This window comes from Ursus arctos, unplaced genomic scaffold (assembly GCF_023065955.2).
Source record: "Ursus arctos isolate Adak ecotype North America unplaced genomic scaffold, UrsArc2.0 scaffold_24, whole genome shotgun sequence".
NCBI lineage: Eukaryota > Metazoa > Chordata > Mammalia > Carnivora > Ursidae > Ursus > Ursus arctos.
The window spans coordinates 34,609,564-34,636,235 of NW_026622919.1; the positions used below are offsets into that span (position 1 = coordinate 34,609,564).

The 26,672-nt window shown below is 54.4% G+C and overlaps 1 protein-coding gene across 2 annotated transcripts in view; it reads left to right on the forward strand.

Moving 5' to 3' along the window:
- The window catches only part of MRM1 (mitochondrial rRNA methyltransferase 1), a 58,446-nt gene extending 32,002 nt beyond the window's left edge, over positions 1 to 26,444 (forward strand). The window contains exon 5 of one of the 2 annotated variants that reach the window (XM_057317967.1): positions 26,270 to 26,444. In XM_057317967.1, the coding sequence (XP_057173950.1) occupies positions 26,270 to 26,367 (98 nt within the window). In that variant the 3' untranslated portion in view covers positions 26,368 to 26,444. Of the gene's footprint in view, positions 1 to 7,045; positions 7,550 to 26,269 lie in introns of those variants that run through there. The other variant, XM_044390758.3, reaches the window with a different exon arrangement.
- Positions 26,445 to 26,672: the final 228 nt, after the last annotated feature.

A 26,672-nucleotide genomic window follows, 5' to 3' on the forward strand; every position in this document is an offset into this window, starting at 1 on the left:
GTCTTTTGCAGCCACCGGTCCAGGCCGGGGCTTACCCGCGCGGAATGCGTCTCAGCCTGCGATGGGGCCTGTGTACCTCCACTGCCTCGTGCCTCAGGAGCCCTGGCTCGATGCCCAGACCCCCTCCCCGAATGTGACGGCGTCCAGTTCTCTCGGCCGGGTGGGAAACCAGCCCGCGCGTCCCGTCCCGCCCGCCGGGGACGACGTCTCCATCAATGCGCTCCGCTGCTCGGGGGACCTTGGCTCTCGGCCCTCGCCCCTCGGTCTTTGCTGCTCCCCTACTCCGTCCCCTCTCGACCCCTTCTCGGGGATCGCTCCTTTTCCTCGCCGGCACCCCGCCTTCCTCCTGCGCGGGCCGCACTCCCGCCCCGCGCTAAAGCTCCTCATTAGCGTGTTTGTTTTTATTGGACGCACAATCACCATAATGGGCGCCGGGCGCGCTCTCTAATTACAGCTATGAATATTCATAGCGCGGGGGGGGAGCCCGGGGGAGACGCGCTCGCCGCCTGGGCGCCGGCGCAGGCGGGGGGCGTTGGTCTCCGGCGCCCCGGAGCTCAGCGCTGGCTTGCGACGAGGGCCGAGCCGGGAGGGTGTGTGGGATTACTGCCCCGGCTCCGGCCCGCTTCAAGCGGTCCCCGGAACCCCCAAACCTAAGCACCAACTTCCTCCCCCCCGCGCTGTTTCTTTTCTTATTTTTCGTTTCCTTTCACCTGGGCTGCTTGGCAAAGTAAGGATGTAGATTTGGGATCTAGGGATGGCCCCGCCGCACAGTGCGGACTCCGTAGCGCTTCCTACTTCCCCGGCCTCCACCTTGGTCAGGGGCTCGCTCGGTCTCTGTCTCGGTCCTCTGTGTCTCATTTTGGTTGGGCTCGGTAAAGGGGAGCGTGTGCCTTGTGAATTAAGAGATTTAGTCACTTGTGGAATGACTTTATTTTATAGCGACTTCCTCCCCGACTGAGTGATGTTGCATGCATTGGTTGTATTTATAACTTAATAGCTTTTCTCAATTTTATTATACTTTTTATGATACTTGTGGCTTTATGGGACTTCATAATTTTTCTCAGATTCATTAAATTCAGCTGAGGGTGGAGCTAATGACAAGAGCAGGTATCGGATTACAAGATGGCAAGCGGCTAGCAGGTAGGGTGCCGCCCTCCCCTCCCCTCCCCTCCCCACCCCAGGCGTTTGGCTTTTGCTAGCTGCTGGTGGTGATGGTGATGGGTCTGTGAGGTGATCTTGGCTTAGTTTCTCATCTGGGGCCTGGGATTTCGAAGAGAGCCTGCCTGACAGCGCCCTGTCCAGTGTTACTCCACCTTTGCTCATGGACTGCATCTGACTTGGGTCCTCTCATTCTTTCCACACTAATTCCTAGAACCAGAGACACTTCCAGCCCAGATGGCTAACCTTCCCATTTTACAAATGGGGAAACTGAGGCTCGGAGAGAGGCTGTTACAGAATTAGGAATGGCAGACCCATGTCTCCCTAACTCCCAACCCAGGCCTCTTCCTCCTGGTCGCTGCTGACCCAGCAACGGCTTCCTACTCTTTAGCTTAGCTCCCAATTTCCCTCCTCCCCCTAAACTGTACGACCTGTTGAGAGCCTCAGAGAGAGGGTATCATCATAATGGTTCACAATATGGAGCACATGCCTTCTGTCCTTGAGTCTTCACGGCGGTCCTGCTAGACTAGCGGCTAGTGTTTATTTCCATCTTACAGATGAGACAGCAGAGGCACAATGAGATTAGAGCACTTGCTCAGGGCGATGCTGGGGTAGAGAAGGGAGCAGGCTTCTGTACTTGGCAGTGACCACATCTGGGCAGTCAAAGCTCAGAGGACGATTTGCAAGTTTTCCTGATGCCTTTTCTTTCTAGGAAATCTCTTTGTTGAGAGGAGGTGGGTAGGAAGAGCATATAGTCTGGAGGACAAGCCGAACAGGGGCTCTTCATTCCCGAGCTGTGCTCTTGGTTGAGGGAGGAGGTGGGAAGGCAGAGGAGGAGGTGGGAAGGCAGAGGAAGAGGTGGGTCAGCTGTGGGTGGACATGAGGCAGGTACCAGTGCCCTCCCCTCAGTGTCTCTGTCACCCTGGGATCCTCTGGCCTCTAGGAGGGTGGCAGCGACTCTCTGTGAGATGGATGACTTTAATCGAGTTCTAGTCCCCCACCCTGCTCAGAGTCTGCCAGCGGCCTGTGGGCCTCTTCTATTTCGGAGGCTCCAATACATTTAAAAATGAAGAAATGCCAAACATGGTTGCAAAAGTGTCATCTGATTTACATTCCACAAGTTAACACTTTTGACTCACAAAAGACGATGCGTGTAATTGTGCCTCTCCCAAAAGTCATTTCAAGACTGAGAAAATCATGAAGGTAAAGGTAAGCTCGTGACATCAGGCTTTCTGTGTCCCCTGGTTTGTTCCCTGCTGTAACTCCCGCGCGGACAGCAGTGCTTGGCACACAGGACGAGCTCCAGTGTCTTTGCTGCTCCTCGGATGCAGGAATGGTGCCCTCCTGGCCGCCAGTGGCCAGGAGAGACTCCAGGTTAGAGCTGTAGGAGAAGCACCTTCTTCTTGCAACTGTGCTGGGGAGTCCCTGTGGCTGTCAACCTATCCCCATGTAGAGATCATGACAAATTGAAACCTTTGGTGGCTATGGGGCCAGAGTGCTGGGGCCAACCTGCTCCGTTCCCCCCACCTCTTGCCCCATACCAGCTTTGGTGCTGCCACACTGCTTTCCTTCCCTGCCCTTCTTCGCGCGGGATCTGCCTCCCTCAGGGAGTCTTCCTGGGCTGACCTTGCCAACCCATAACCTCCTTACCCCGTTGTCAAAGGCCCCATCTCTGTCAGAGGCTCTGCGCCCTTGAACTGTGGACCTCAGTGGGGGAAGGAGCCCTGGAGTCCTTGCAAAGGGGCCTTCTGATGCCCACGTGTGCCTACTATTGCTGCCAACAGAGAGTCTGTCTTGTTTATGTCAGTGTTTTTATTTTTTCCCCCCAAGAATATGGTGATGAGTAAAATTAAAATTCCTTTAAAAGTGTGCCTGGATTTATGATAGCTTTGGGCCATTAGGCACTTCCTCCACTTACAGATGTTTCAAGGTAGAACCACTAGTGTTCTTGTGAGGCTGGTGGGGTGTCCAGTAACTTTTGGGTGGAGAGGTGGGCGATCCTGCTTCAAGGATGCTGTCTTGTTCTCTTTGCCCCTGTCTGGTTCACCACTCATGGGGCATGGCCATGTTGGGAGGTGCGTGTGCTCAGAAAGCATGTTCAGTTTTTTGGATGAAACTGGCGGGAATAAGCCCCTGGAGGGCAGTGGAGGAAAGGGTGTGGCATCAGGGGGCCTGGGTTCGAATCCTTGCTCTATCTGCTAACTGGTGAGTCATCTTGAGCCAACTCATGGCCTCCCCAAGCTTCGGGTTCCTCAGCTGTAAAATGAGTGGAATGAAACCCAGCTCACTCAAGGGGTGGTGATGACCAGGAAAAAAAATCCTATCAATTATGAAGGGCCAAATCAAGTGTCATGTGTTAACAATCACCCTTATGGGTTCTTCACCTGCACGCCGGGGACACTCTGCAAGTCTGTTGGATAAAATAGGAGCCACAGAACGACCAGCCAAATAGAAAATGAACTGATCCCCCTTCCCCGCTGCCCCCCGCCCCCCTGCTCCCACCTTGACGCTCCCCGTGGCTGGAGTGAGAGCAGAGCCCTGAGCCCAGCCCCACTCGGTGCCTCCATTACAAACCTCAGGTACACGGCCCTCAAGATGCATTTGTAATTTTTATTGTTATATCTTTTAATTTTATTTTGCTCTCCCCGCTGTCTTGAGCAGGGGAGATAGGGAGCCGGTATTTATGGCTGCTCCCGCGACCTACCTCTTAGAATGTATGTATCAGTTAATTTAATCTCCCCTGGTCTTATTTAAACTGTTTTCCTGATTCACTCTCTTCATTCTCCATCCACAACCCCTCCTCCCCTCTCATCCCAGCCTCTTTTCTGTGGCTGTTTCTGGGCTCTGTCCCTTTCCTCCTCCTCCCCCTCCTTCTCCTCCTCTCCCCCCTCCTCCTCTCCCTCCTCTCCCATCTTTCTCCCCCTGCCCCCTTCTCTCCTCCCTCCTGCGTTGCCTCTGGGCCGAGCCTTTCCAGCCCTGGGTTCTGGAGGATGAAGAGGCCTCGTACACTGAGGTTGCTACAGTATTTTTCTCGGTCTCGGTTCTCTCTCTCTCTCTCTCTCTCTGCCCCGGTGCCTGATTGACATTTACAAATTACCCAGCTGAAAGTGTTCAATCCCTGACCCGCCTGTTTCTGTTCAGCAATGAGTGAGATTTGCAAGCATTTTGTCATATAATTACTGCAAATCCCTTGAAAATTTCCACAACAAGGCCAGATGAATGGTAATTTGGGGGCCTCCAGCCCCCAGTCGCCGCTGCCAGACCACAACGGTCTGAGGCCAGAAATGCAAACCAGCCCCGTATATGTGTGTGTATGCATGCACGTATGTACGTATGTATGTATGTATGTATGTTTTGGAGGGGGCTCTGGGGGAGGGGGCTCACTGGTCATTTTGTTTATTTCCCTTAGAGATTTCTGGGAAAAAACTTGAACAGTGCAGACACACACACTTCTCCACTTTCTTGCTTGTGGTGTGCATGCTGTAAAATATTTGGATTGGGAGATTTATTTGCTTTACACGGGTGTATTTGTGCTGATTTTATTGTATTGACTGGGTGCATTTTTTCTGCGTTCCACTACAGTTTTATTGTGTGCCAGTCTCAGGCATACATCACCTGCATTGTTTTCTGCAAAAATTACGCCCCGTTTCACTGTGTCTTGATAGGACTTACTACATTAGTACCTAAGTGGGGAGATTTGCTGTTGCCATAGCTGTCTCACTGCCTCCCTGCCCCCCCCCACACACCTGGGCAGCACCAGGCACTTTGGGCTAGAGACTTAGGCACTTGGGTTTCTGTGGCTGCCCTTGGTCCCTGGACCTGGGGTGGGGGATGGACAATGGAGGAGGTGATTGAGTTGGCCATGGGGTCATGTGGTCATGGGATTGAGGGTGGAAGAGGTCATGCTGAGCATTGGAAGGAAGAGAGGATGGGATCCTCAAAGAGGAGGATCCTGTTAATTTGTCTGTTTTTTGTCACCATTTGCTGGATTCATCCCTGGAGAGTGTTCGTGGGCCTTTCATGGTCTCTCCTGAGGGTTAGGGAGTTTGACAGAGAGCACGAGTTCCACACTTAGCATGGGCAGAGGGTTTGGCTGGTATCTTACGGGAGCGTTGTTCTCCCTATTTTACAGATGGGGAAATAGTAGCATGGAGAGACGTGGTCCCTGGCCCTAGATCACACACCTAGCAAGTGGTGGGTGGAGATTGGAGCCCATGGCTGGTTGACACCAGGGCCTGCTTCTTACCCCTTGGGGAAATCCAGGAGGAAGGAGGCATGTACCTGGGATGGTGACTTAAGGCAGGGAGGGTTAAAGCTGGAAAGGATCTTATAAACCATCTAATCCACCTCCCTGAAAGATGGGGAAACTGAAGCCTGGAGAGGTCAGGGCAAGCAGTCTGTTGGTGGGTTATTTTCCTTCTTCTCCTGCGACTGTTTGTAGGGTTGGGGTCTGACTTTTGGGTGTCTGTCTGGCCTGCCTGGCCACTCCACAGTGTGAGTGTGTGTGTGTGTGTGTGTGTGTGTGTGTGTATGTCAGGCAGAGGGCAGGAGGAACACGCACGCCATAGCCTGAGTCAGCGGGTGACATGGGTCACCTGAGGTCGGCCTAGGCCCCCTGTTGTTCCCCGAGGTGGCTGTAGCCCTCCCCTCTCATTTCCCTACCCTGTGGTGAAGTTCTTCTCGTCTGTGACAGCGTTTTATGGGGGGCTCATGGATAGATTTGGGTCTGACCTGTTTCCAGAACTTTCCCAGATATCTTCTCATTTATACCCCCTTGCCCAGGTGGTCAGTGAATACAAAGGAAATGTAAAGGATTGATTTCAACATCTCAGCCCCTCCCCCCACTCCATACCACTTTTTTTTTTTTAAGCCAAAGATTATATAATTAAATTAAAAGAAAGTGTTTCTCACAAACTGTATTTCCTCATGGTAAAGGCCCATTTTTGAGGCGAGGTCGTAATATCATATCTAGAAATATTTTCCTTTGGGTATTAGCCGTCTCTTCCAGTTAATTGTTTCCACCAGCACATTAGGGCTTGTAAGAGCAGCAGCCCGTCCAGGAGGCTCCCCTGGAAGCGAGCAGTCAGCAGCAAGGGTTGGGGCACATCTGAGGCTGTGAGTCTGCCCAGCAGGTTCAGCGGGCGCCGGGGGGCAGCCCGGGGAGATGCTCCGGACACAGGGACCCCTGCAGGGGGGAGGCCTCTGCTCCTCAGCCCACAAGCCGTGGCACGTGCTCTGCCCTCCTGCACACACCTGCCTACACGTGTGACCCGACCCCATGTGCCCACAAATACCCCAAACACGTAGGCAGACAAACTGCCCATTTTAGACCCTGACTCAGTTATGTGACCAAATGCAGCAGGCACTTTACATGGTGGGCACTGTTGTGTGCGTGTGTGTGTGTGTGTGTGTGCGCACGCATATAAGATACGTGATATATATATATATATATATATATCTTCCCATCAAATTGAAATCGGCCATAGCTTCAGAGTCAAGAAACCAGATGCCAGCCTTCTCTCATCTGGGACTCTGTGTGACCTAAGGCAACTCCTTTCCCTCCCTGGGCCCAGTTCTCTCTCGGCAGAGGATTTACTGGCCCCAAGTCCCCGTGAGCCCTCCTTCTCTCTATGAGGTTGTTTGCTTCTCTCTCAGGGTTTCTCTGAAGGAGGCAGGAGGTGTCTCTCCCTCTTTCTGACCTCCAGCCCCTGCTCCGTCTCGTGGCACTCAACGTGTCCACACTTCCTCTGGCCACTCTCGGTCCCAAAGGCCTTTCCTCGCAATACCAAGAGCCGTGTGGTGTCCGAAGGAGGGCCCAACGCAGGCCGTGAGCATGGGAAAGTGGGCAGTGGGTGAACTGACCATGACTCTTCCTTCTCCTCAACAGCTGCCAAGGGCGTGACCAGAGCCTGAAATCTGGGTTTGGCCTGGAAGCTGTAAGGGGTCTCGTGGGTACCCCTGCTCCGCTGCTGAACCCCTCTCTCTGTGGATCTCCGTGCAGTGGAACGGCGGAGATGGCTCATGCCACCAACTTGGAGCAGAATCAGAAGCCCCAGGGTTGGCAGAGGACAGAGGAAGGAGGCGTGAGGCTGTGGAGGAGGCAAGGGCCTGTTGGGAACGTTGGGAGGGATTCTCAGCCAGAGAGGGTCACCTGCGCCTGCCCTGGGTTTCCCCTGACAATGCCAGAAATGGAAGTACGAACGTTTTGGGGCGGGTATTTGTATATGTGTGCTAGATGGATTTATATACATCGCCTCCTTGACTCCCCCTGAATCGCACCCTCAGTGGTGTGGGGGAGGAAGGGGGGAGCAGGGTGGTAACCAGGGGCAACCCTCCTCTCCCTCCCTCATCCCGAGTTTGTGCCACTGAAGAGCTCTCCAGGGCCAGCGAATCACCCACATAATTATCCCTGGAGGTAATGGGCTTGGAGAGGTGGGGGTGGGGTGGGCTAGGGTGGGAGGGAGCTCAGGATGAGGGGTTTGTTGAGGCTCAGGGAGCAGAGGGATCCATGGGAGGGGGACAGGGACAGGATATGGGTGATGGGCAGGTGTGGATCCCAGCTGCCAAGCCCTCCATCCCCTACTCCCAACAGGGATCCGATTTGAGGGCCGAGTTTGTCTTCTGTTGCGTAGTTTGAAACCTGGTGTGTGTGTGTGTGTGTGTGTGTGTGTGTGTGAGAGAGAGAGAGAGAGAGAGAGAGAGAGAGAGGGAGAGAAATAGAGGGTTGGGCCAAAACTAGATACAAGTGTTTCAGATTCTGCTTCTCTTCTTCAAACAGAAGTTCTTTCCTTGGAGGGAGGTGCGTGTGTGTGCGTGTGGCGTGTGCGTGTGTGTGGGGGGGGGTGGGCTCAGACTCTTCCCCTTCCTGGATTTAGTATGAAAACTATAGTCAAGGCTTACAGCTTGCCACCCTCACCCCCATGACACGTTTCTATTTAGAGCTTAGAGGGACTGTGTGCGTGTGTGTGTATGTGTGTGTGTGTGTGTGAGAGAGAGACAGACAGACAGACAGACAGACACACAAAGAGAGAAGGGAGCTAGTGAAGGGTTAAACTGAACAGGGCTTTCCAGGGCGGTGGGGAGGGGGCGATCTTTGAGGATGTAGCTAACTTCTGAGCACCAGCCCCAGGTTACAAGGCGAGACTGAGACTGGGGAGCGGGGTCCAATGGCTGGTCTATGTCAGCGTCTGGCTGCTTCTCTGCCTCCCGCCAACCCAACCCAGCTCCAGCACAAATTTGCATTTAAATAGAGATTTTTTTTTTTTTAATGAGAAGGACCCAAGGGAGCCCCCAGACTATTAAGTTTTCTTCTGGGGGCTGTGCAGAGCCTTCTTCATTTGCCCCTCCACCCCAGCCTCCCACCCCTCCTCCCCCAACCGTCATATTATTCTGTGGCCATATATTCCGAGGGCCAGATGAGGCCCCAGCTCTGACAATCTGAGGGCACTCGTGGGGACAATGGGGCCGGCGCTCTTGGGAAGATAGAGGACGCGTAGTGCTCGACCCCGACACCCCTTCCTCTTTGTCTGCTGAGGCCTGAGCACCCCACCCTTTAATCTCTCTCCGCTGGCCCTGGGGAGTGGAGGGGCCTGGACCGGGGGTCTTGCTGCTGTCTCTGGGCTGTAGGCGGCAGTGGCAGAATCCCGTCGTCGTCATCATATTGGGCAAGGTGCCATTAATTAGGAGGCAGGAGACCTGGTTTGAGTCCTGGCTCTGCCAATCCCATTCTGTGTAGCCCTGTGTAAGTCACTCAGCCTCTCTGAGCCTCAGTATCCTCATCTGTGGAATGGGGCTAATAATAGGAGCCTCCTTCTGGGTGAGTGTGAGGCTGAGTGAGCGAACGTGGTAAAGGGCTAAGCGTGGTACCTAGCACAGGGTCTGCCTCCAATGATCGAATTGAGAGGATTGGGTGGAGTGAGAGTCCAAGGAGCAAGTCGACACTGTAGAGAAAGAGCAGGACGTAAAGTTGAGAGACCAGCGTTATTTTTCCTGCAGCTCTACTTATAAACTGTGAGGCTTTCCGTGCTATGGTTGAGATTTTCTCATCTGTAAATTGGAGATTCTGAGTTAAAACTCACCTGAAAGGGTTCTCATGAACAGCAGGTGATCCAGCCAGGGCTCAGGGCTCAGGGCCCCCGGCCCCTGGTAGATTCTCCACTTTCCCTTCCACAGGGTGGGGGGGCCCGAAAGGTGTTCCAGGCACTTAGAAAATGTTTGGGAGGACTGGGGCCAGGGCAGACCCTCAGAGGTCTGAACCTCTAAGGGAGAGGCCCTCAGGTGTCCAGCTGGGGGGCTTGGGGCTTGAAAGCCCTGGATGAGAAAGGACGCCAGCTCTGCCCTGCTCTTCCTCTGTCCAGGGACAGCCCCTGATGGGTGGTGACAAGCCTCTGTGTGTTTGGGGGGGGGTCATGGGAAATGAGGTGTCAGCATGCGGATGGCTGACAGCTGAGGAGCTCGGGAGGGAAATCGCGGGAGAAAAGGTCAGCTTGCGCAGGCTCCCCCCACCCCCAGCTCCCATCGCTAGTTCCGGGGGAAGGAAATGAGACACGACAGGTCCCTGGCCACCTGGGACGGGCTGAGAAGGGACACAGGGTGGGCACAGGAGAGGAAGTGTGTGTGTCACCTGTTAAGGCCGATTCACCCCCGCCCCCAACCCCAGATGCTGGCAGGCCCAGATCAGTCCTTGCGTCTCAACTAGCAGAGTGACAGTGACAAGTTCTTTGATTAGAAGAGCCTCTGAGGATGATTCCCGCACAGACTCCTCCTCTCCCTCTTCCTCTCCTTTCATTTTCCTTTCCTTCCTTCCCTTTCTCTTCCTCTTCCTCTTTTCCTGTCTCAGTTTCTATTTCCTTACCTCTCTCATTTTTTTTTTTTTTAATTTTTAAGGAAATAATGTCTCACAGGCAGAGTCGAAGAGCCCCTCCGTCAGGCCTGGCTAGCTCAGAACACACCTCTCTGTAAGAATAAGGAAAAGGTGACACTTTGGGAAGCCCCAGCCTAGTGGGGACCATCCGTGGTGGTGGAGGGTGCTTTCAGTGAACAAGGCGTCCTTCTGCCTGGTGACCACAGCCTCCTAGCAGGCCGTGGCTTGGCCAGTGCGGGAAGGCTGGACCTCAGCCCTCACTTGCCCCCTTGGGCAGCGAGCGACCTCTACCCCTGGCCCCACTCCCTCTCCCACTGGGCGCCCCCTCTGTCCCGATGCATTTGGGCATCTTTACATTCATGGTTTTGTATTTGCTCCCCTTTATACTCCTTCTTCAGTTCCTTTCTCTTCTTTCTCCTCCTTCTCTTGTCCGAGCTCATCTCTTCCCAGAACAAGCCTTACGCCTGTCTTGCATGTCTGTGAGTCTTTGCGTAGCGAGTATAGTATGTGTGTATGTTGTATCTCCTCTTGGATGAGTGTCTTCGTGTCTTTCTCTTAGGGCTTGGCATGTAGGAGGCGCTCAAGATTGTGCGACTGGTCTGTGTGTGTCCATGCGTGTCTCTGTGTATCTCAGCTGTCTGGACCCCCAACCATTCCTTCACCAGAGCTTAGAAGGAGAGGGAATCAGAAGGACACCCCATGAGGTTGAGGCCCTGTGCCCTCCAGTCCCCACTCAGGCCCTTCCTAGCCTGTTGGCTCTTCCTCCGTGATACGCAGTTTTCCACAGAGCCCACGAGAAGGGCAATCTGGGGGCCGGCCTTGCCCTGCCTGCATTGGCCTCCAGGTAGGTCCCCCTCTACTTCCCTCCCCCGGGCTCCTAAGGCCTGCAAGACCAGAGATGCGACGGCAGGGGCGGGGGAGGGGGCAGAGAGGAGGAGGTGAGGGAGCCTAGGAAGCTGGGCAGGGGCTGGCGGCCCCTGGGACCCCTTTCCACAAGGACAGAGGCGGCACCAGCTGCTCCACAGAAGAAATATTCCCCAAAGTCAGAGTGGTCGTCTCGTATTTTAAGTGGTCCTTATTTATCACCGTCCTCCTGGGCTCCGTTTCGTGGCAAATGATGATAAAAGACAGCAGTGAGGGGGGCGCGGGGGCTGCTCCCGGCTGGCCCTGCAGCTGTCGGAGGTGGCAGCACCCGGGGAGGTGCAGACACAGCGACACATGGGCACGGTGACACACACACACACACCCCCCTCAACACTCATGCACAGTGGCGTGCACACACAGACGCACAGTACCACACATGCCAACGGTGCGCGCACACACACACGCACACACAGATTCCGCTACGACAGTGACACGCCCACATATGCTGAACTCACGCATGGACGCCCAGGCACACACACAGCTGTGAGCATCCGTGTTCTGACACGCGGCCAGGCACAGGTACGGCGATAGACGCACGCCAGCACGTACTGTGCCACACACGTGAGCACTGACGGAGCGAGTGGGACTCGCCCAGTCCTCACACCCACTGTGCAGATGTAGTCCGGGCCTCAGTGGGTCTCGCCGCGGGTGTTGCCTTAGGTGGCCTCTGCGTGCACACCTGCAGAGTAGGCCACTTCCTCTGCATGGCAGCCCGCAGACGTGTGTATGCACGAGTATTCACACACGGGGACGGGCAGATGCAGCCAGAGTCCCGATGGAGAAAGAAATGAACGTCAAACCGCACCTCTCACCGTGCACAGCAGGTAACCCAAAATGGAGCATAGACCTAAGTGTAAGGTGGAAAAACAATAAAGCTCCGGAAGGAAACACGGAAGAAGGCCTCTGCAAGGTTGGGGTAGGCAGAGCTTTCTCGGGGAGAACACAGTGATGGCTGGCGTGGCACAGTTGGAAGCACAGGCTTTGACATCAGAAAAGCTCTCGTTGATTCCTGTTGGATTACATAACAGGCTGCCTCCACCCTGGCTAAGTTACTCTCTTGCTGCGAGTCAGACTCCCCGTCCACTGCAGGTATTAATACTACCTACCTCTCTGGATGCCTGCAAAGCCCAGAGAACTAATACAAGTGAAAATGAAAAGCTGTGACCTGCCATACAAAGGTCGGCTAAATAGAAAAAAATCAGTTTTGTGTATTGTAATTATTCACACACGTCTGCCTAGGCACAGCTCCTATCTGGCAGTCCATGACCCCTCCACCTTCCTGCCGAGGTGGGGGGGGCATGTAGACTTCCCTCCCCCCCATCCAGGGAAGCCCCCTCCTCGTCCCACACCCGTCTCCACATTAGCCGCCCAGTTGCCAATCAACCTCCCTCCCTAGCCTCAGCCCATTAGTACAGCTCCCTGGGGGAATCTATTTTTTAAAGGTTATTAGCAGATTATTGGTTCTTTATCAACCTCGGGGCCCCAATCTCCAATCTCCCAATGAAGCCATTGTCGCCTAATAAGAGGCACTTGATGATCTTGGCATGAAGGTAGTAGAAGGCCCGGTGGGGGTGGGGCAGCCAGAAGGAGGGAAGGGTTAACAGCACCGCCCCAGCCCCCACCCCCTTGGTCCTCAAATAGCTGAACTACTGTATGTTGTAGTTTTCAACTGCAAATCATCTTTAATAGCAGACATCACGGGATGGCTCATTACATTAAGCTATTTTTCATGCTATCTGCTGTAATATCCTCTAATCCAATGCGTTTCAAATCACCTCGGGCTAAAATAAGAGACATAGCGATGTAATAGCCTAGTGTATTAGTGGGTTAATTGCCCTGTTGTACTCTTTCTAGTAGCTATCTCTGGAATGACTTCTATATTAATTGTAAATTGCTTAATACATTTAACTCCTTGCCATCGCCCCGTCCCCTAACGAAGGAGGCCACTACCCAGTTGCTTGATGGGAGGGTGTGTGTGTGTGTTTTGTGGGTGCTCCTTTCCAACCCTGGCCCACCTCTGTCTTCTCAGCCCGAGCTGACAGAGCAGGCTTGGAACATACTTCCCAGACTGATGAGGGGAAGGGAATGAGACAGCGGTTACTGAACACCTGCTGTATGCCAGGCCCTGGGCTAGGCCCTTTCACCAAATGCCGTCTCCTTGGAGCCTCATAAGACCCTGAGCAGCGGCAGTAGTCTCTCCAGAGGTCATGTGACTTGTTCAAGGTCACAGAGCTAAGACCTGATGAAGCCGGATCTGTGGCCAGACTTGAGGGCTCCTAGAACCACCGTGCCTGGGTGTGGGACAGGACCCTAGCAGGGTTTTGAATGCTCTGTCAGCTGTGGTCAGTAGGATCCTGGGGAGGACCTTGTGGTCTGGAGGGGAGACGCACAGCCCTTGACCTGAGTGGGTCCTTTGTCTGACGGTGAGACAGAAGCCTCTATTCTGGGGAGCTCCAGTCTGATGGGGGAACAAGATCCCCTGACAAGGGAAAGTTCCCAGGCAGATGGGGGACACAGCTCCTTTTCTGGGGAGCACCCAATCTGATGGGAGGGATACCACCTCTGTCCTGGGGGCTCTCCAGTCTGATGAGGAAAGCAATTTCTGTCCCCCGGGGGCAACCTTCAGTCAGATGGGGGGGGGCACACCGGTACCAATTTCCCACTCATCCATGCAGAGGACGCAGAGATAAGGTACAAATGAATAGTTCCGAAGCAGATGAATGGCCACTGCTCTGACGATGAAGGCAGAACTGGGGCCACTTGGTGCGCCTGGGGCTTTCGGCCGGACTAGGCAGGGGCCTCCCCATGGGCACCAGGTTGGGTGGGGGGATGTGTGTGTCTCAGCTCAGTGCCTTCCTCTCCCTTCCAGGGCAGATGTTCTCTTCACATCCCTCTGGGCTGACCCCCTTCCCTCTGGGCTGACCCCCTCCCACGACTGGCTGGAGGTTGGGGGCACTTCAGGCGCGGGGGTGGGGGGGGGTGGGGCTGTGGGGGGGCAGGGATGGAGACCTCCTCCTCTCATGGCTCTGGTTCTAGGTGCCAGCAGCCCCCACCTGCTCCCCCTTCTCCAAGGAGGCCTCAGATGTCCTGCACCACCAGGACCTGGGCTCTCTCCTGTATCCCCCCACCCCTGCCCTCGGTCCCCTCTGGAGGGAGGACCAGTGGAGATCCCGGAGGCGAGGCGGAGGAAGGAGAAAGATCAGGGAGGGAAAAGGGGTGAAGGAAGGGAGCAGGGCTAACGCATCCATGTCAGAACAGAGCCACCGAGATGGGTTAAATGGTCTCCTTCCGCAGATCAGCACTTCTACCACACGCACACTCGCCGCATTGTGAGTGACATTCACGGGGTAGTTACTGGACGAAAACCTATGCGCGTTCCGTGTACTCCAGGCCCGCGGCGGGGCGGAGCGACCCACCCGGAAAGTTGCCGTCGCGCAGCGGGCGCCTTGTTCCCGCCAGTCGGGGTGTCCTTACCACCCAGCTCTGGGCGGCAACCTACACTCGAGGCCCGTGCTGTTTGGAGCGGGCACTGTGGCCGCCTGGTCCCCAAGATAAGGCTTCGGGACCACAGAAAGAGCGAGAAGGAAGAGGAGGGGGGGAGAGGAAGGCGGGGCCGCACGCGTCCCCTCCTCGGGTCTTCCTGGTGGCGGCGGGGGGCGGGCGGCGGCTTTGTTGGCGGCCGCTCGGGAGCAACCTTGAGCGCGGGCGCTGCGACAGTGATTTAGGTGCTGGCATTGGAGCGTGAAGGTAAATGGCCACATTTCACCGTCAGAAGGTGAGCCGGCGGCGCCCGCCCCTGCCCTTCCCCCAAGGCCCCGGCGGGGTGCGGGTGGGCGCTCTTGCCCACCCTCCCTGGACCCGGGCCCCAATGCTGGGGCCGCTCCAGCCGCTCCCCTCCCCGGCCCTCCTGGGTGGGGAGGCCCAGTGCGCCCGCAATGCCGCAATGCCGCCGAGAAGAGGACTCCGGCAGCCTGGCCTCCTCCGGGAGCTGCTGCGGGAGGGAAGTTGAGAAGGTCCACAGCCCGGGCACTTCGGGGCCTTCTGCGTCTGTCCGGGGAGGGGCGGGTGGCAGGCACCTCCTGGGTGCTGGCGGATGTGCAGGGAGCTCATATACCCCATCTTAACTCCTCACGGGGCTCCTGAAGCAGGGCCTGCCTTACCCGCCACAGTGCAGATGTGGAAACTGAGGCTCAGAAGGTTAAGGCAGCTGCTGACGGCCACGCAGCTGGGAAGGGCTGAGGAGGCTGGGGACACAGATCCAGGGGACTTCTGAGTCCCTGTGGGGCCCTCTCTCCTCCAATACATTGCCTTCAAGAGCTCCGGGATCTAGAGGAGGGTGCAGGAAATGAGGGTCCAGCAAACCTTCTGCTGCTTGGGGGTGTGGTTATAAAAATAACGCATGCTCTTGATATTTAAAAAATCCAGAAATGTGGGTGTGTTTAGGTAACCCTTCATCCTGATCACTGTACCCCTTCCTCCTTTGGACCCAAATTTCCTTGCCCCTCCCCCCTGGTGCTGAGCCTACCTGTTCTGAGTCAAGCACATGCCAGGGCAATGCTGAGATGAGTAATTTAATTCACTTTGTTAATTTGCTGAAAAAGAGACAGAAGAAGAAAGAGGACCCAGCTGGGCTATGTGTGTATTGCTTGAGCAGGGACATAACATGGCAGGATAGCCCCCAGCCCCTCACCTTCCAGACTGGGGGCAGGGCTGTAGAGCATAGAGTGAAAGGGGAGAGTGGGGAGGAGGTGGGGGAAGAGTAAGCCCAGGCCTCAAGGTCTTGGCCAGGGAAGCCTTCTTGCACTGCCAGCCTTCGCAGAGGCCTCAAGCCAGTGGAAGGGAAACAACTCCCTGGCTCCACTTGGGGCGGCTTTGGTTGTTATTACTCATAATAGCTGCTTTTGGGGGGCACCTACTATGTGTTAAGTATACCTTTAATCATGCCAGCAACCCTGTGCGAAGTGTGTGTTGTTATCCCCATTTTATAGGTGAGAACACTGAGACTAGTCCCTCGTTCTAAGACTCTGTTGCTGAGAGGTGGTAGAGCTGGGATTGGACCCAAGTCCCGCTAACCCTAAAGATTCTTTCTCTGTAGCCCACTGCCTCTCTATTCCACTGCCTGTGTCCTGGGGGATGGGAAGGGAGCCCACCCAGAGCTCGATGGAAGCTGGCATTTACCTCCTGGTCAGGGCAGAGCGTAGGTGGGTGAGGTGAGTGGAGGTCTGAGTTCTCAGGTGATCTCCGGACTCCTGGTTGAGGGTTATCCTTACCCCTGGGCAGACAGGAGGCAGAGGAGGACAGAAGAATAGGGGCACATTACCGGCTGTGACCTGAGGGGCTGTATGTTCTGGGGGTCTCAGAAGAAGATGTCCTGGATGGGGCCTAAGGAGAGAGAAATTACCTTTCATGGTCTAAAGCACCTGCCAGAGGGCCCCAAGAAACCAAAAGACATCCTATGGGGGTGGAAGGCAGGTGTAGACATCCGAGGGAGTCCATCCTCCCTAGGATGGGGCCTGGGTGGGAGCCAAAGTAGCCACAGGACCCAGCTGCCCAGCCGGCTGAGGTGGTCGTGAAGTCGGGCCCAATCGCAGAAAGCCCTAGTTGCTCAGACCCCAATGACTACGACAACTTCTACCAGCTACCATTTATTGAATACCTACCATGTCCCCCAGAATGGGCTAAGCCTTCCCTTAATCCTGACCACCACCGTATGCGGTAGGAACTATTATCAACCCCATCTGACAGATGAGTAAACAGAGGCACAGACTCCCCTCAAGCTGAGACTCTCCCAGGTCTGCTTTCAACCCCCATGGGGGTGGGCAAGAGGGCATAGCATGTAGAGAGTTTGATCTTAGCCCAGGCCCTGGCTCCTGGAAGCCCTCAGCAGACGCAGCTCTTACTATTCTTGGCTTTAAGTGGGTGAAGGCATCAGGACGGGGCCATCTTGCCTTTCAGCTCATTGTTTCTGTGCTCAGCTCTGAGCGCCCGGGGTTCAACTTCCTACCTGGGGTTTCAGGGTACACCTCTCCCTCCCAGCTTCTTCTCAGTCTGCCTTTGTGTCCCCATCTGGCCCTGGATCTGGGGAGACACATGTGGGAGTGTGTAAATATGCCAGGAAGGAGTGGGTGGTTTGAGAGGTGTCGCTTGTCCTGTGAAGAAGGCCAAGGAGAGGGCAGGGATGTGTGTTCCCTGGAAGGCCCTTCCCAGGACAGGGTCTGATCCTAGGTCCAGGATTTTCCTAGCTCCTGCCAGAGCAGGGAGCTTCAGGATCCCCAACCCCACCACCACCATTTCTTTCTTTTTTTTTTTTTAAGATTTTATTTATTTATGTGACAGAGAGACAGCCAGCAAGAGAGGGAACACAGCAGGGGAGTGGGAGAGGAAGAAGCAAGCTCCCAGCGGAGGAGCCCGATGTGGGACTCGATCCGGGAACGCCAGGATCACACCCTGAGCCAAAGGCAGACGCTTAACGACTGTGCTGCCCAGGCGCCCCACCACCACCATTTCTGATCTGGACAGTCACGTGGATGGAGGTGGGCTGGTCGGGCTAACCTCTTTTCCTTTCATTGGTCTTCACATGGGTGGCGAGACCAGGGTTCTCTTTCTGGGTCCTCAGCTCCCTGCTGTGCCCACTCTGGTTCTTAGAATCTTTGATTTGCCACTTGTCAGGGATCTGGACTGCAGCTGGTGCAACCGGGTCTTTTGAGAGATAAACAGAGGGAGGCACAGAGAAGGGGAGTGACTTACACAAGGTCACACAGCGAGTCCACGGCAGGTGTCCAGATGATGCTAGGGAAGGCAGCCAGATGAGAATCTCGTAGGGCCCCCACTTTGGGGGGGTCCTGAGTATTGAGGGGCGCCCCTCCCTCCTCTTTCCTGGGGTGTCATCAGCTTGAGCACCGGCCACCCCCTCCGTCTCCCCACACACCGGGCGGAATTGTCTTAATGCAGCAAATTGTTCATATGTGTGTAAGCAAATATCTCCTGAAATTATCTCTTATCACCAAACAGGCTGCAATGCTCACCCGCTGGAGGGCTGGGGTTGTCTTTCAATCCACTGACGACGGGGAGGGGGCAGGGGAGGGGGGCTGGCTGACACCAAAAATAAACCGGCGGAGCGGGGATGGTTGTCGCGAGGGGCAGAGCGAAGTTGTCAGGCGGCGAGAGCGTGTGAGGCGGCAGGACGATAATGTGGCATGACACTTCTGAAATGAGCGGCCCGTTGCCATGGTGAGCAGCCAGGAGGGACCGGCTCTCCCGAGGCTGAAATAAAACACGCTTTAAATGATGTTTGATTAGAATTTAGATCATGTAACCGAATACCTCAGTCCTTCTCTTCCTTGTGCTTTTCTGCTTTTCTTCTCAGTTCTCTCTTTCTTCCCTCCATCCCCTCCCCTCCCCCACCCCAGGGCAGACAGAGACACGCGCACGCACGGGCACACACCCACATGCACGCACACACATGCAATATGCACACACATGTGCACACACACACGCACCCACATGCCCTTCTCCTCCCCCTTTTCTCCCCGGTCGTTCCACAGCTTGATGGACCTTGTTTCAGAAAATCCAGCTCAGAGCAGATGCCAAGGACCCCTGGTGGGGTCAGAGTGCTGGTCTCAGGGTCACGGGTTTGAATCTCGGCCCTTCTGCTCTAATAACAATAGTACTAAAGCAATTCGAATGGTCTAAGCCTCGTGTCCGTGCGGCCCTTTATCCTCCACGAAGCTCTTCCAAATGCAGGTGTATGTGTTACTGTCACCACAGCGCCTTGCCTCGCTGCGACCATGCCCATTTTCTAGATGAGGAAGCCGAGGCTCGGAGAGGCCCAGTGTCTTGTCCAAGGTCACACGGCTAGCGGGAGGTGAGCCCAGCGCTTCTGTACGCTGCCCTTTGGGCTCAGGAGAAACCCCTACCGGAGGAAGGGAGCACAGCCAGCGCTCTGTGCTCTGGGCCCTCAAACCTTTGCTTGTTCGATGTGTCTACTATTGGTTCTGACCCATGCGAACCCTCTGAAGGATGGGCAGAGAGGCCCGACCTGCTTCCAGAGGAATTTGGGACACGTTTTGTGATTTTCTGGCCACGTGCCCCCCACTTTTTTGTTTGGCAACAGATTCATATAATATTTGTAGTGGTTCTTCCAGGGCATGCTGCCCATGAGGGGCAGACCGCCAGTCCTGGGGCTTGAGGGCACTGCCGCCGACCCCCTAGAGTGGGTCTTGGAGGGCAGGCTGGCACGTACAGACAGGACAGGCAGGGGTACCCCTCAGAATCCCCGTTATCTTGCACCCTGGACCTCCTCTGATGCCCTGGGGAGATTATCAACTTCCTATTTCTGTGTCAAAGAGACATGGCTTGACCCAGGGTCCATTTTCCCTGGCAGACCAATGTGTCCAGATCGTCTCCCATTATCAGCCAGTCCATCCATCCCTTCAGTCCCAAAGCCATCACGGACCTGGTCAGCACCAGCTGACCCCCCAGGGGCAGGCCTGGTCTCCACCCTCACAAATGTGGGGCTTTGTGGGCCAGGGGCAAGGGACCTGGAGACAGACACACGTGTGCACACACACTCACACGCGCCGAGTCTCCTTTGGTGCAGAGTGTGAAGTATTCTGATGGAGGAGGGAGCAAAGTGCTCTGGGAACGTCAAGGATGGGAGACTCCTTGTGTCCGCAGGGGATCAAGAAAGGCTTCTCAGAGGAGGTGAAGTTTGAAGGAAGAGTAGTTCTTCAAGGGGTCAGACAGGAAGGGGCAGCCCAGGAGAAGAGAGCACCGATGTGCAGAGATCCACCCTTCCCCAGCAGGGTGGGAACTCCCTGGAGAGACTGTGTCTCTTCCATAAGACTCTAAGCTTTTGAAAGGTAGACACTGGGCCCCTGCACACGTCATCCCAAACTGGGGGTTCCCTGAGGGTGCGGTGGTGTCTTCTATTTCTTTTGTCTATTGCTCCAAAGAAAAGGGCGTTTATATTTTCGCATATCACGTTTGCTCCGCTAAGCTGGGGCCCTGCCTTAAATGTAAAAGTGTCTGGCCTCCCTAGGGTCTGACACAGGACCTGCTGTATACAAATGGCTTGACACTGACAGTACTTACTGTGTGCCCGGCATTGTGCTAAATGCTTCCCATGTTATTAACTCTTTCGATCCTTACAACAGCCCTCTGAGGTGAGTACCACCGTTGTCCCCATTTTACAGATGGGGAAACAGAGGGTCTGGGAGGTTAATTAACTTGTCCAAGGTCACACAACTGGTGGGGGGCAGAGTCAGGATCCAGATGTAAGTAGTCGGACTCCAAAGCCCACACTCTACCCCGAGCTCTTACAAATAGATTTTATCGACCCGTGAAATCAGTGAGCTCAGCTTCCCCTTGTGAGGTGGAGGAGCGGCCCCTGACCAGCAACCGCAGCTCCTCGAGCTTTCAAGGGCAGGAAAGAGCAGGTGGGGGGGTTGGCCATGAAACCGACACAGTAGGAGGCGGTAGTGGCAAGGGCCAGAAAAGATGCGGGCTGCTGAGGCTCGCATCACCTCGCCCCTGCCCTTCGCCTCCTCTACCCCCATCTGCTCTCTGCCAGCACTTGACTCCAGCCTTCCCCTTCGAGCCCCACAGCCCCTGCCCTTGGCTCGCCTTGAGCACCCTCTCCCGGACCTCTGCCTGTCTCCACTGGCCACCAGTTAGCTTCCTATAACTTAGATTTGATTGCTTTATTCCTGTGTGCCTCAACCCTCCATGTGTCCCTGTGACCCAGGGGCTCCCGCCAGATCACCCAGCCTGCTCTGGAGTCCCCCCAACACAACCCAGTCCCAGACTATCTTTCTGGCCTTGTCTCTCTCAACTTGTCCGTTCCAGAAATGTCACTCCCTGCTGCCCTTTCTTCTCCACACCCGTGCAGACTCAGAGTGCCCTCCGGGGTGCTCTCATTTATCCCCTCGCCAAAGGCCTTTGTTGTTGTTGTTGTTGGACTCAGCTCAAGTGTTCCCCACCCTGGAACACCCTCCCTGACCAGAAGAAGGTTGTGTCTTAGTCTGCGCGCACTGCCTTTCAGAATACCATGAACTGGGTGGCTTGAACAATACGAATGTATTTCTCACAGTTCTGGGAAGCCCAAGGTCAAGGTCCCAGGCAATTTGGTTCCCCAGTGAGTGCCCACTTCCTGGCTTGAAGAGGGCTGCCTTCTCGCTGTGTCCTCACATGGTGGAGAGAACACTCTGGTATTGCTTTGTCTTCTTCAAATGGCATTAATCCCTTCATGGGGCCATACCCTGGTGACCCCATTAAACCTAATTACCTTCCCAAAGCCCCACCTCCAAATACCATCACACTGGGGATTAGGGCCTCAGCAAATGGATTTTGGGTGGACACAGGTGTTCCGCCCACACAGCATGTCTGTTGTATGTCATGGGGATGCATTTGTAGGACCAAAACAGAGTTTACCGCCAAGGAGCCCCAGCCTTTACCCTTCCTCTGCCGCCGAGGGAGTTTCTGTGTTTGGTCCTTTTTGGGCCCCAGTTGCTCTGTCAGGGGTAATGGGTTGGAAGGGAAATTGAAAGAAGCCCAGAAATCTCAGATGAACTTCCTTCACAAGAGGGGGAGCCGCCCTCCTGGGTGAAAGGATGGAAGAGGATAAAAGGCAGAGGGGAGGGCAAGGAGAGTCAGGCACCTGCCAGGGCTGGGCTTGCTGGGCATTCGGGGAGACTGAGGCACCACGGCTGCGCTGTGGGAGGCAGTGGACGATGGAGGAAGAGGACCCCAGGAAGTGTTATTTTGTTTTAAAATTCGGATTTTGAGCTGCTTGGACTGCATTTCCATGCGTTTTGGCCATAGAGTGCTGTTTTCCTCTGAACGACGCACCACACGGAGACTGGCTTCAGGGGGGCCTGGAGTTAGCTGCGTGATGCTGTCGTTTGGGGACCACGTGCCCTGGGGCCAGGAGCTACCTTTTCCTGGATTGTTTCCAGTTCTCATAGCAGCACAACAAGGTCAGTGCAAGGAATGATGAGAAAACTGGAACACTGAGGGGGGAGAGAAAGGGGAGGATCTGGCCCTGACTTAGACCTTTAACCCTTGACCTCTAGCCCCAGAGCTCTATCTTAGGATGGGGCCACCATGGCCGTTAAGCTGTGTTTTGTGGGAGATGTAGTAGGCTCATTAGGCTGGAAAATGATGTATCAGCTCCATTCTGTTTGTGGGGTCAGAGGTGGCCCCTGCCCAGGTCTCTGCAGCCAAGAGAGCCAGGTGACATGGGATTCGTAGGCAGGGGAAAGCCCTCCTGTGAAGCCTGAAATGGGAAGGAATGGAGGGGTGTTCTGAGAGATGTGCTGAGGGAGGGGCTGGGCAACTGGATTACAGATCACGAAGACTTGCAGCCGCGAACAATCTCGATTGCATGGGCCGCTGTATCAGCAAGCTTCACCTGTTAGTGTGTGGGGCCCCTTTGGTGAGGGGAAACGTTACAACTAAGAATAACTTTATTTGGGGGTGAGAGGGAAGGCTTGGTTCAACCCACTACGGGAGGAACGGCCAGGGCTTGGCAGGCAGAAGATGTAGGATCTAGCCCCCCCCAAATTTGGCTATAGGATTTAAAATTTTGCTCTCTGTGTCAGTTTCTCCACTGAGAAGTTGTGGATGCAAGAGCCCATGTTGCTCACCTCAGAGGATGCCACAGATCTAGCCCCCCCCAAATTTGGCTATAGGATTTAAAATTTTGCTCTCTGTGTCAGTTTCTCCACTGAGAAGTTGTGGATGCAAGAGCCCATATTGCTCACCTCAGAGGATGCCACAGAAGTGATGGCGACTTGGGGGGGGGGGGCGCCTGGGTGGCTCAGTCGGTTAAGCATCTGCCTTTGGCTCAGGTCATGATCTCAGGGTCCGGGGATCGAGCCCTGCATCGGCTCCCTGCTTAGCGGGGAGTCTGCTTCTCCCTCTGTCCCTTCCCCTGCTCATGCTCCCTCTCTCTCTCAAATAAATAAATAAAATCTTAAAAAAAATAAGTGATGGTGATTTGAGAGGTCAAGTCTACTGTTCTCATGTGAGCTTGGTGAGGGTGGGGTCACAACAACTCTTTAGAGGACCGGCCCATCACAGGCTCACCCTTGGCATTGATAGCCCCATTGGGGTGGTGTCATTAATGAGATCTCCACAGGGACAGGAAGGGGACCAGCCATGGTTGGAATCTAGGGAAGGGCAGAGCTAGAAGAGGGGATCCTGGCTGACACAGGCTGTCATCCCTGCTTCTCAGGACCCTGTGGGAAAAATAATTCTTTGTCACCCCCTCCGCTTCTGTCAACTGACTTCGAGACCAGTAATGAGCAGCAACAGTTAAAAAAAATTGCATCCGGGGCGCCTGGGTAGCGTAGTCGTTAAGCGTCTGCCTTCGGCTCAGGGCATGATCCCGGCGTTATGGGATCGAGTCCCACATCGGGCTCCTCCGCTGGGAGCCTGCTTCTTCCTCTCCAACTCCCCCTGCTTGTGTTCCCTCTCTCGCTGGCTGTCTCTCTGTCACATAAATAAATAAAAATCTTAAAAAAAATTGCATCCATTTATTGAGGGTTTAAGCTATGTCAATCTCTAGTCCAAGCACTTTACCTGGATTGGCCCATTTCTGCCTCAGGACAATCCTATGCAGAAGGTACTATTTGTATCCCCACTTTCTGGATGCAGAAACCAGAGCAGTTAAATGAATTTCCCAGTCAGAGCTTATAAGTGGTGGAGTCATGACTCCACCTTGGATGGGCGGGGGGGGGGGGGGGCGTACTGAGCTATGCTGTCAGGAAGTAATCCCCAATCCTTTACACTTCTGAGCACGACTCTTCAGCTCGAGGGATCTCATTTCCCCCCCCACATGCTAACACTAGGCAGAGGCCCTCCCCTCTCCCCCAAACGGAAGACCCAGATTTGAGTTCCCTCTGGCAGCTGCTCACTGCTTATATGTTCTTGGGCAGGTGGGTCCATCTGTAAAATGGGCGAACAAACATTTGTTGAGTATGCATTACGTGATGCATTTATTTTAAATCTCACCACAACCTTTTGAGATTGGCATTATTTCCTCCAATTTACAGCTGGGGAAGCTGAGGCACAGAGGGCTTAAGCAAATTACCCAAGGCCGCACTAAAACAGGCTGCCATCGAACTTAGTCTGCCTGATTCTGGAGCTGATGCTTTTTTTGCTACTTTTCATTCCTCAAAGTGTGATCTACAAAGCCTCAATTCCTGGGGTGTCCATAAGTGTTATGTAAAAAAATAAAACAAAATAAAACAAAACCAAAAAAAAAACCCCAAACAGTTCTATGACAACTGTGTTTAAGGAAGTCTATTTTCTTCTTCCCTTCCTATCTTCCTTCTTTCCTCCCTCCCTTCCTTTCACTTCCTTTCTTTCTTCTTCCATCTTTCCTTCCTTCCTTTTTCTTTAAGTAGGCTCCACACCCAACATGGAGCTTGAACTCACAACCCCGAGATCAAGAGTCACACGCTCTACTGACTGAGCCAGTAGGGAAGGCTATTTTCAAAACGTTAAATAAGTCCTTTGCAGCAGGACGTCTCAGAACCTTTATTATACTGGTATGTATTGGGTAGTTCCAAGAGAAGAGTAGAGTTAGTATCAACTTCTTTGCCCTGAAAAATTTTGTTGAGGAGACTCTTTCGGGAGAAATGTTCCCTGGAACTCACTTTGGGAAATGCTGGGCTTTACTCTGCTACTTCCCTCATAACAATAGTGACGACAACAGCAATAACAGTAACACTATGAAAGAGATCATCACCATCATGGTAGCTTTGTCTCAACTGCAATGATATTTTTCTGTCCGTAATATTTTGGAGCTTTTTCAGAAAATGACCCTTCTCATTGTCCGCCCCCACCCCCGACCTAAGCACCCTACTTCCTTTCTTGAGCGCAGGCAGTTCAAGCCTGTGGGGGCTCATTATTCTTTGTCCCTGCAGCTCTTCTCACCTCTAAGCCTTTGCCTGGGCTGCACCCCTCAGTTGTCCTCCTCTTCCTCTCCCCTCCCCCTTGTTCGTGAGGAAAATGAGAGAGGCTTGAAGAGGGACCTGATGTGGGGGGAGGCGGGGGGGGGGGGCGTGTGGTGAGACAGGGACCCTGCTGTCCCCTGCATCCACAGCTCCCCTCCACAGCACTCCCTTCTGAGAGGCTGCTGCTGCTGGGTTCACCCCAGGGCCAAGCCCAGGGCTGCTCTGGGTCTCTCTCCTGTAACACCCAGTGTCTGTTGTACGCTGTGCAGAGCCTAGGAAGGGCTTTCTTTTGGCTACCGTGTTTGTTTTTTCAAAAACAGGTTTGCTGGGGTATAATTTATATACCATAAAATCTGCCCGTTATCATATTCATTTCAAATCGTTTATTATAATAATTTTTTACGTAAGGAGCACAAATCAGGACACAGAGCGATGATTTTTTACACAGAACGGCGGCCTGGTCACCAGCCATCCCAGCAGCAGACCGTCTCCGGCCCCAGAACCTCCGCCGCCCATCCCCCACCGCCACTGTCCCGACTTCTAACCCCACGAGGTTTATTTTCAACACTCGCCAACCTTTCCTCTTCCTTTTCTTTTCTTCTTCCTTCCTCTCTCCCTCCCTCCTTCGCTTCCTCTCTCTGCCTCCCTTCTTCCTCTGTCCCTTCGCTCCCTTCCTCCTTTCCTACTGGTTCTACTTCCGACCGCTGTGTCTGAGGTCCAGACCAAGACACGCAGTAAGAGAGCATGTGCAAGCCTTCCACAGCCGCCCAGAGACGCAGTGCGAGGTGGGGCGTGGGGGGCGGGCGGGGGAGGCCTGGATCCCCGCCTCCTCCTCGGGGAGATAGGAATAATGACCGACTTCAAGGGGTGTGGGGAAGATGAAGTAAGGTGTTTTTACCTTATGCCTAGGGAGTGTTCATGCGGTGCCTGCTTGAGGGAAGCGTCAGTCGGGCTCTGCCATATAACTACATTTCTTCTCTTTCTTTCTTTTTTTTTTTTTTTTAAGATTTATTTATTTAGAGGGAGTGCGCATGCGCGCGCGAGCAGGGGGCGGGGCAGAGGGAGAGAATCACAAGTAGACTCCCCGCTGAGCACAGAGCCTTTCGAAGGGCTTGATCCCACAACCCTGAGATTACGACCCTGAGATCGCGACCCTGAGATTATGACCTGAGCCGAAACCAAGAGTCGAACCCTCAACTGACTGCACCACCCAGGCGCCCCCCCCCTACGTTTCTTACTAAGATGAGACTTTGTGGATATGAGGTCCACTGCCATTTATGGAGCACCTACTGTGTGTTGGGACTTTGCCTCTCATCTGCGTGGCAACCTTGCAGGGAGAGATTTTCTCCGTTTTCCTCCACAGATGAGGAAACGAGGCCTGGAGAGGTCAATCCTGGAGACGTAGACCGGTCAGTGTTGGAGCTGGAGCTCGAAGCCAGGAGTTCGGCTGCAGTGCCATGACCCTAACAACAGGACGAGCCTATATTCACGTCTTCCGGGCTACGGCCTTCCAAAGGGTCCTCAGGGCTGTCTGTACTGTGAGGCGAGTACCATCTTTTTTTTTTTTTTTTAAAGATTTTATTTGTTTGACAGAGAGAGAGCACAAGCAGGGGGAGCAGCAGGCAGGGGAGAGGGAGAAGCGGGCTTCCCGCTGAGCAGGGAGCCTGACTCGGGGCTCGATTCCAGGACCCCGGGATCATGCCCTGAGCCAAAGGCAGACGCTTAACGACTGAGCCACCCAGGCGCCCCCGAGTACCATCTTTTGC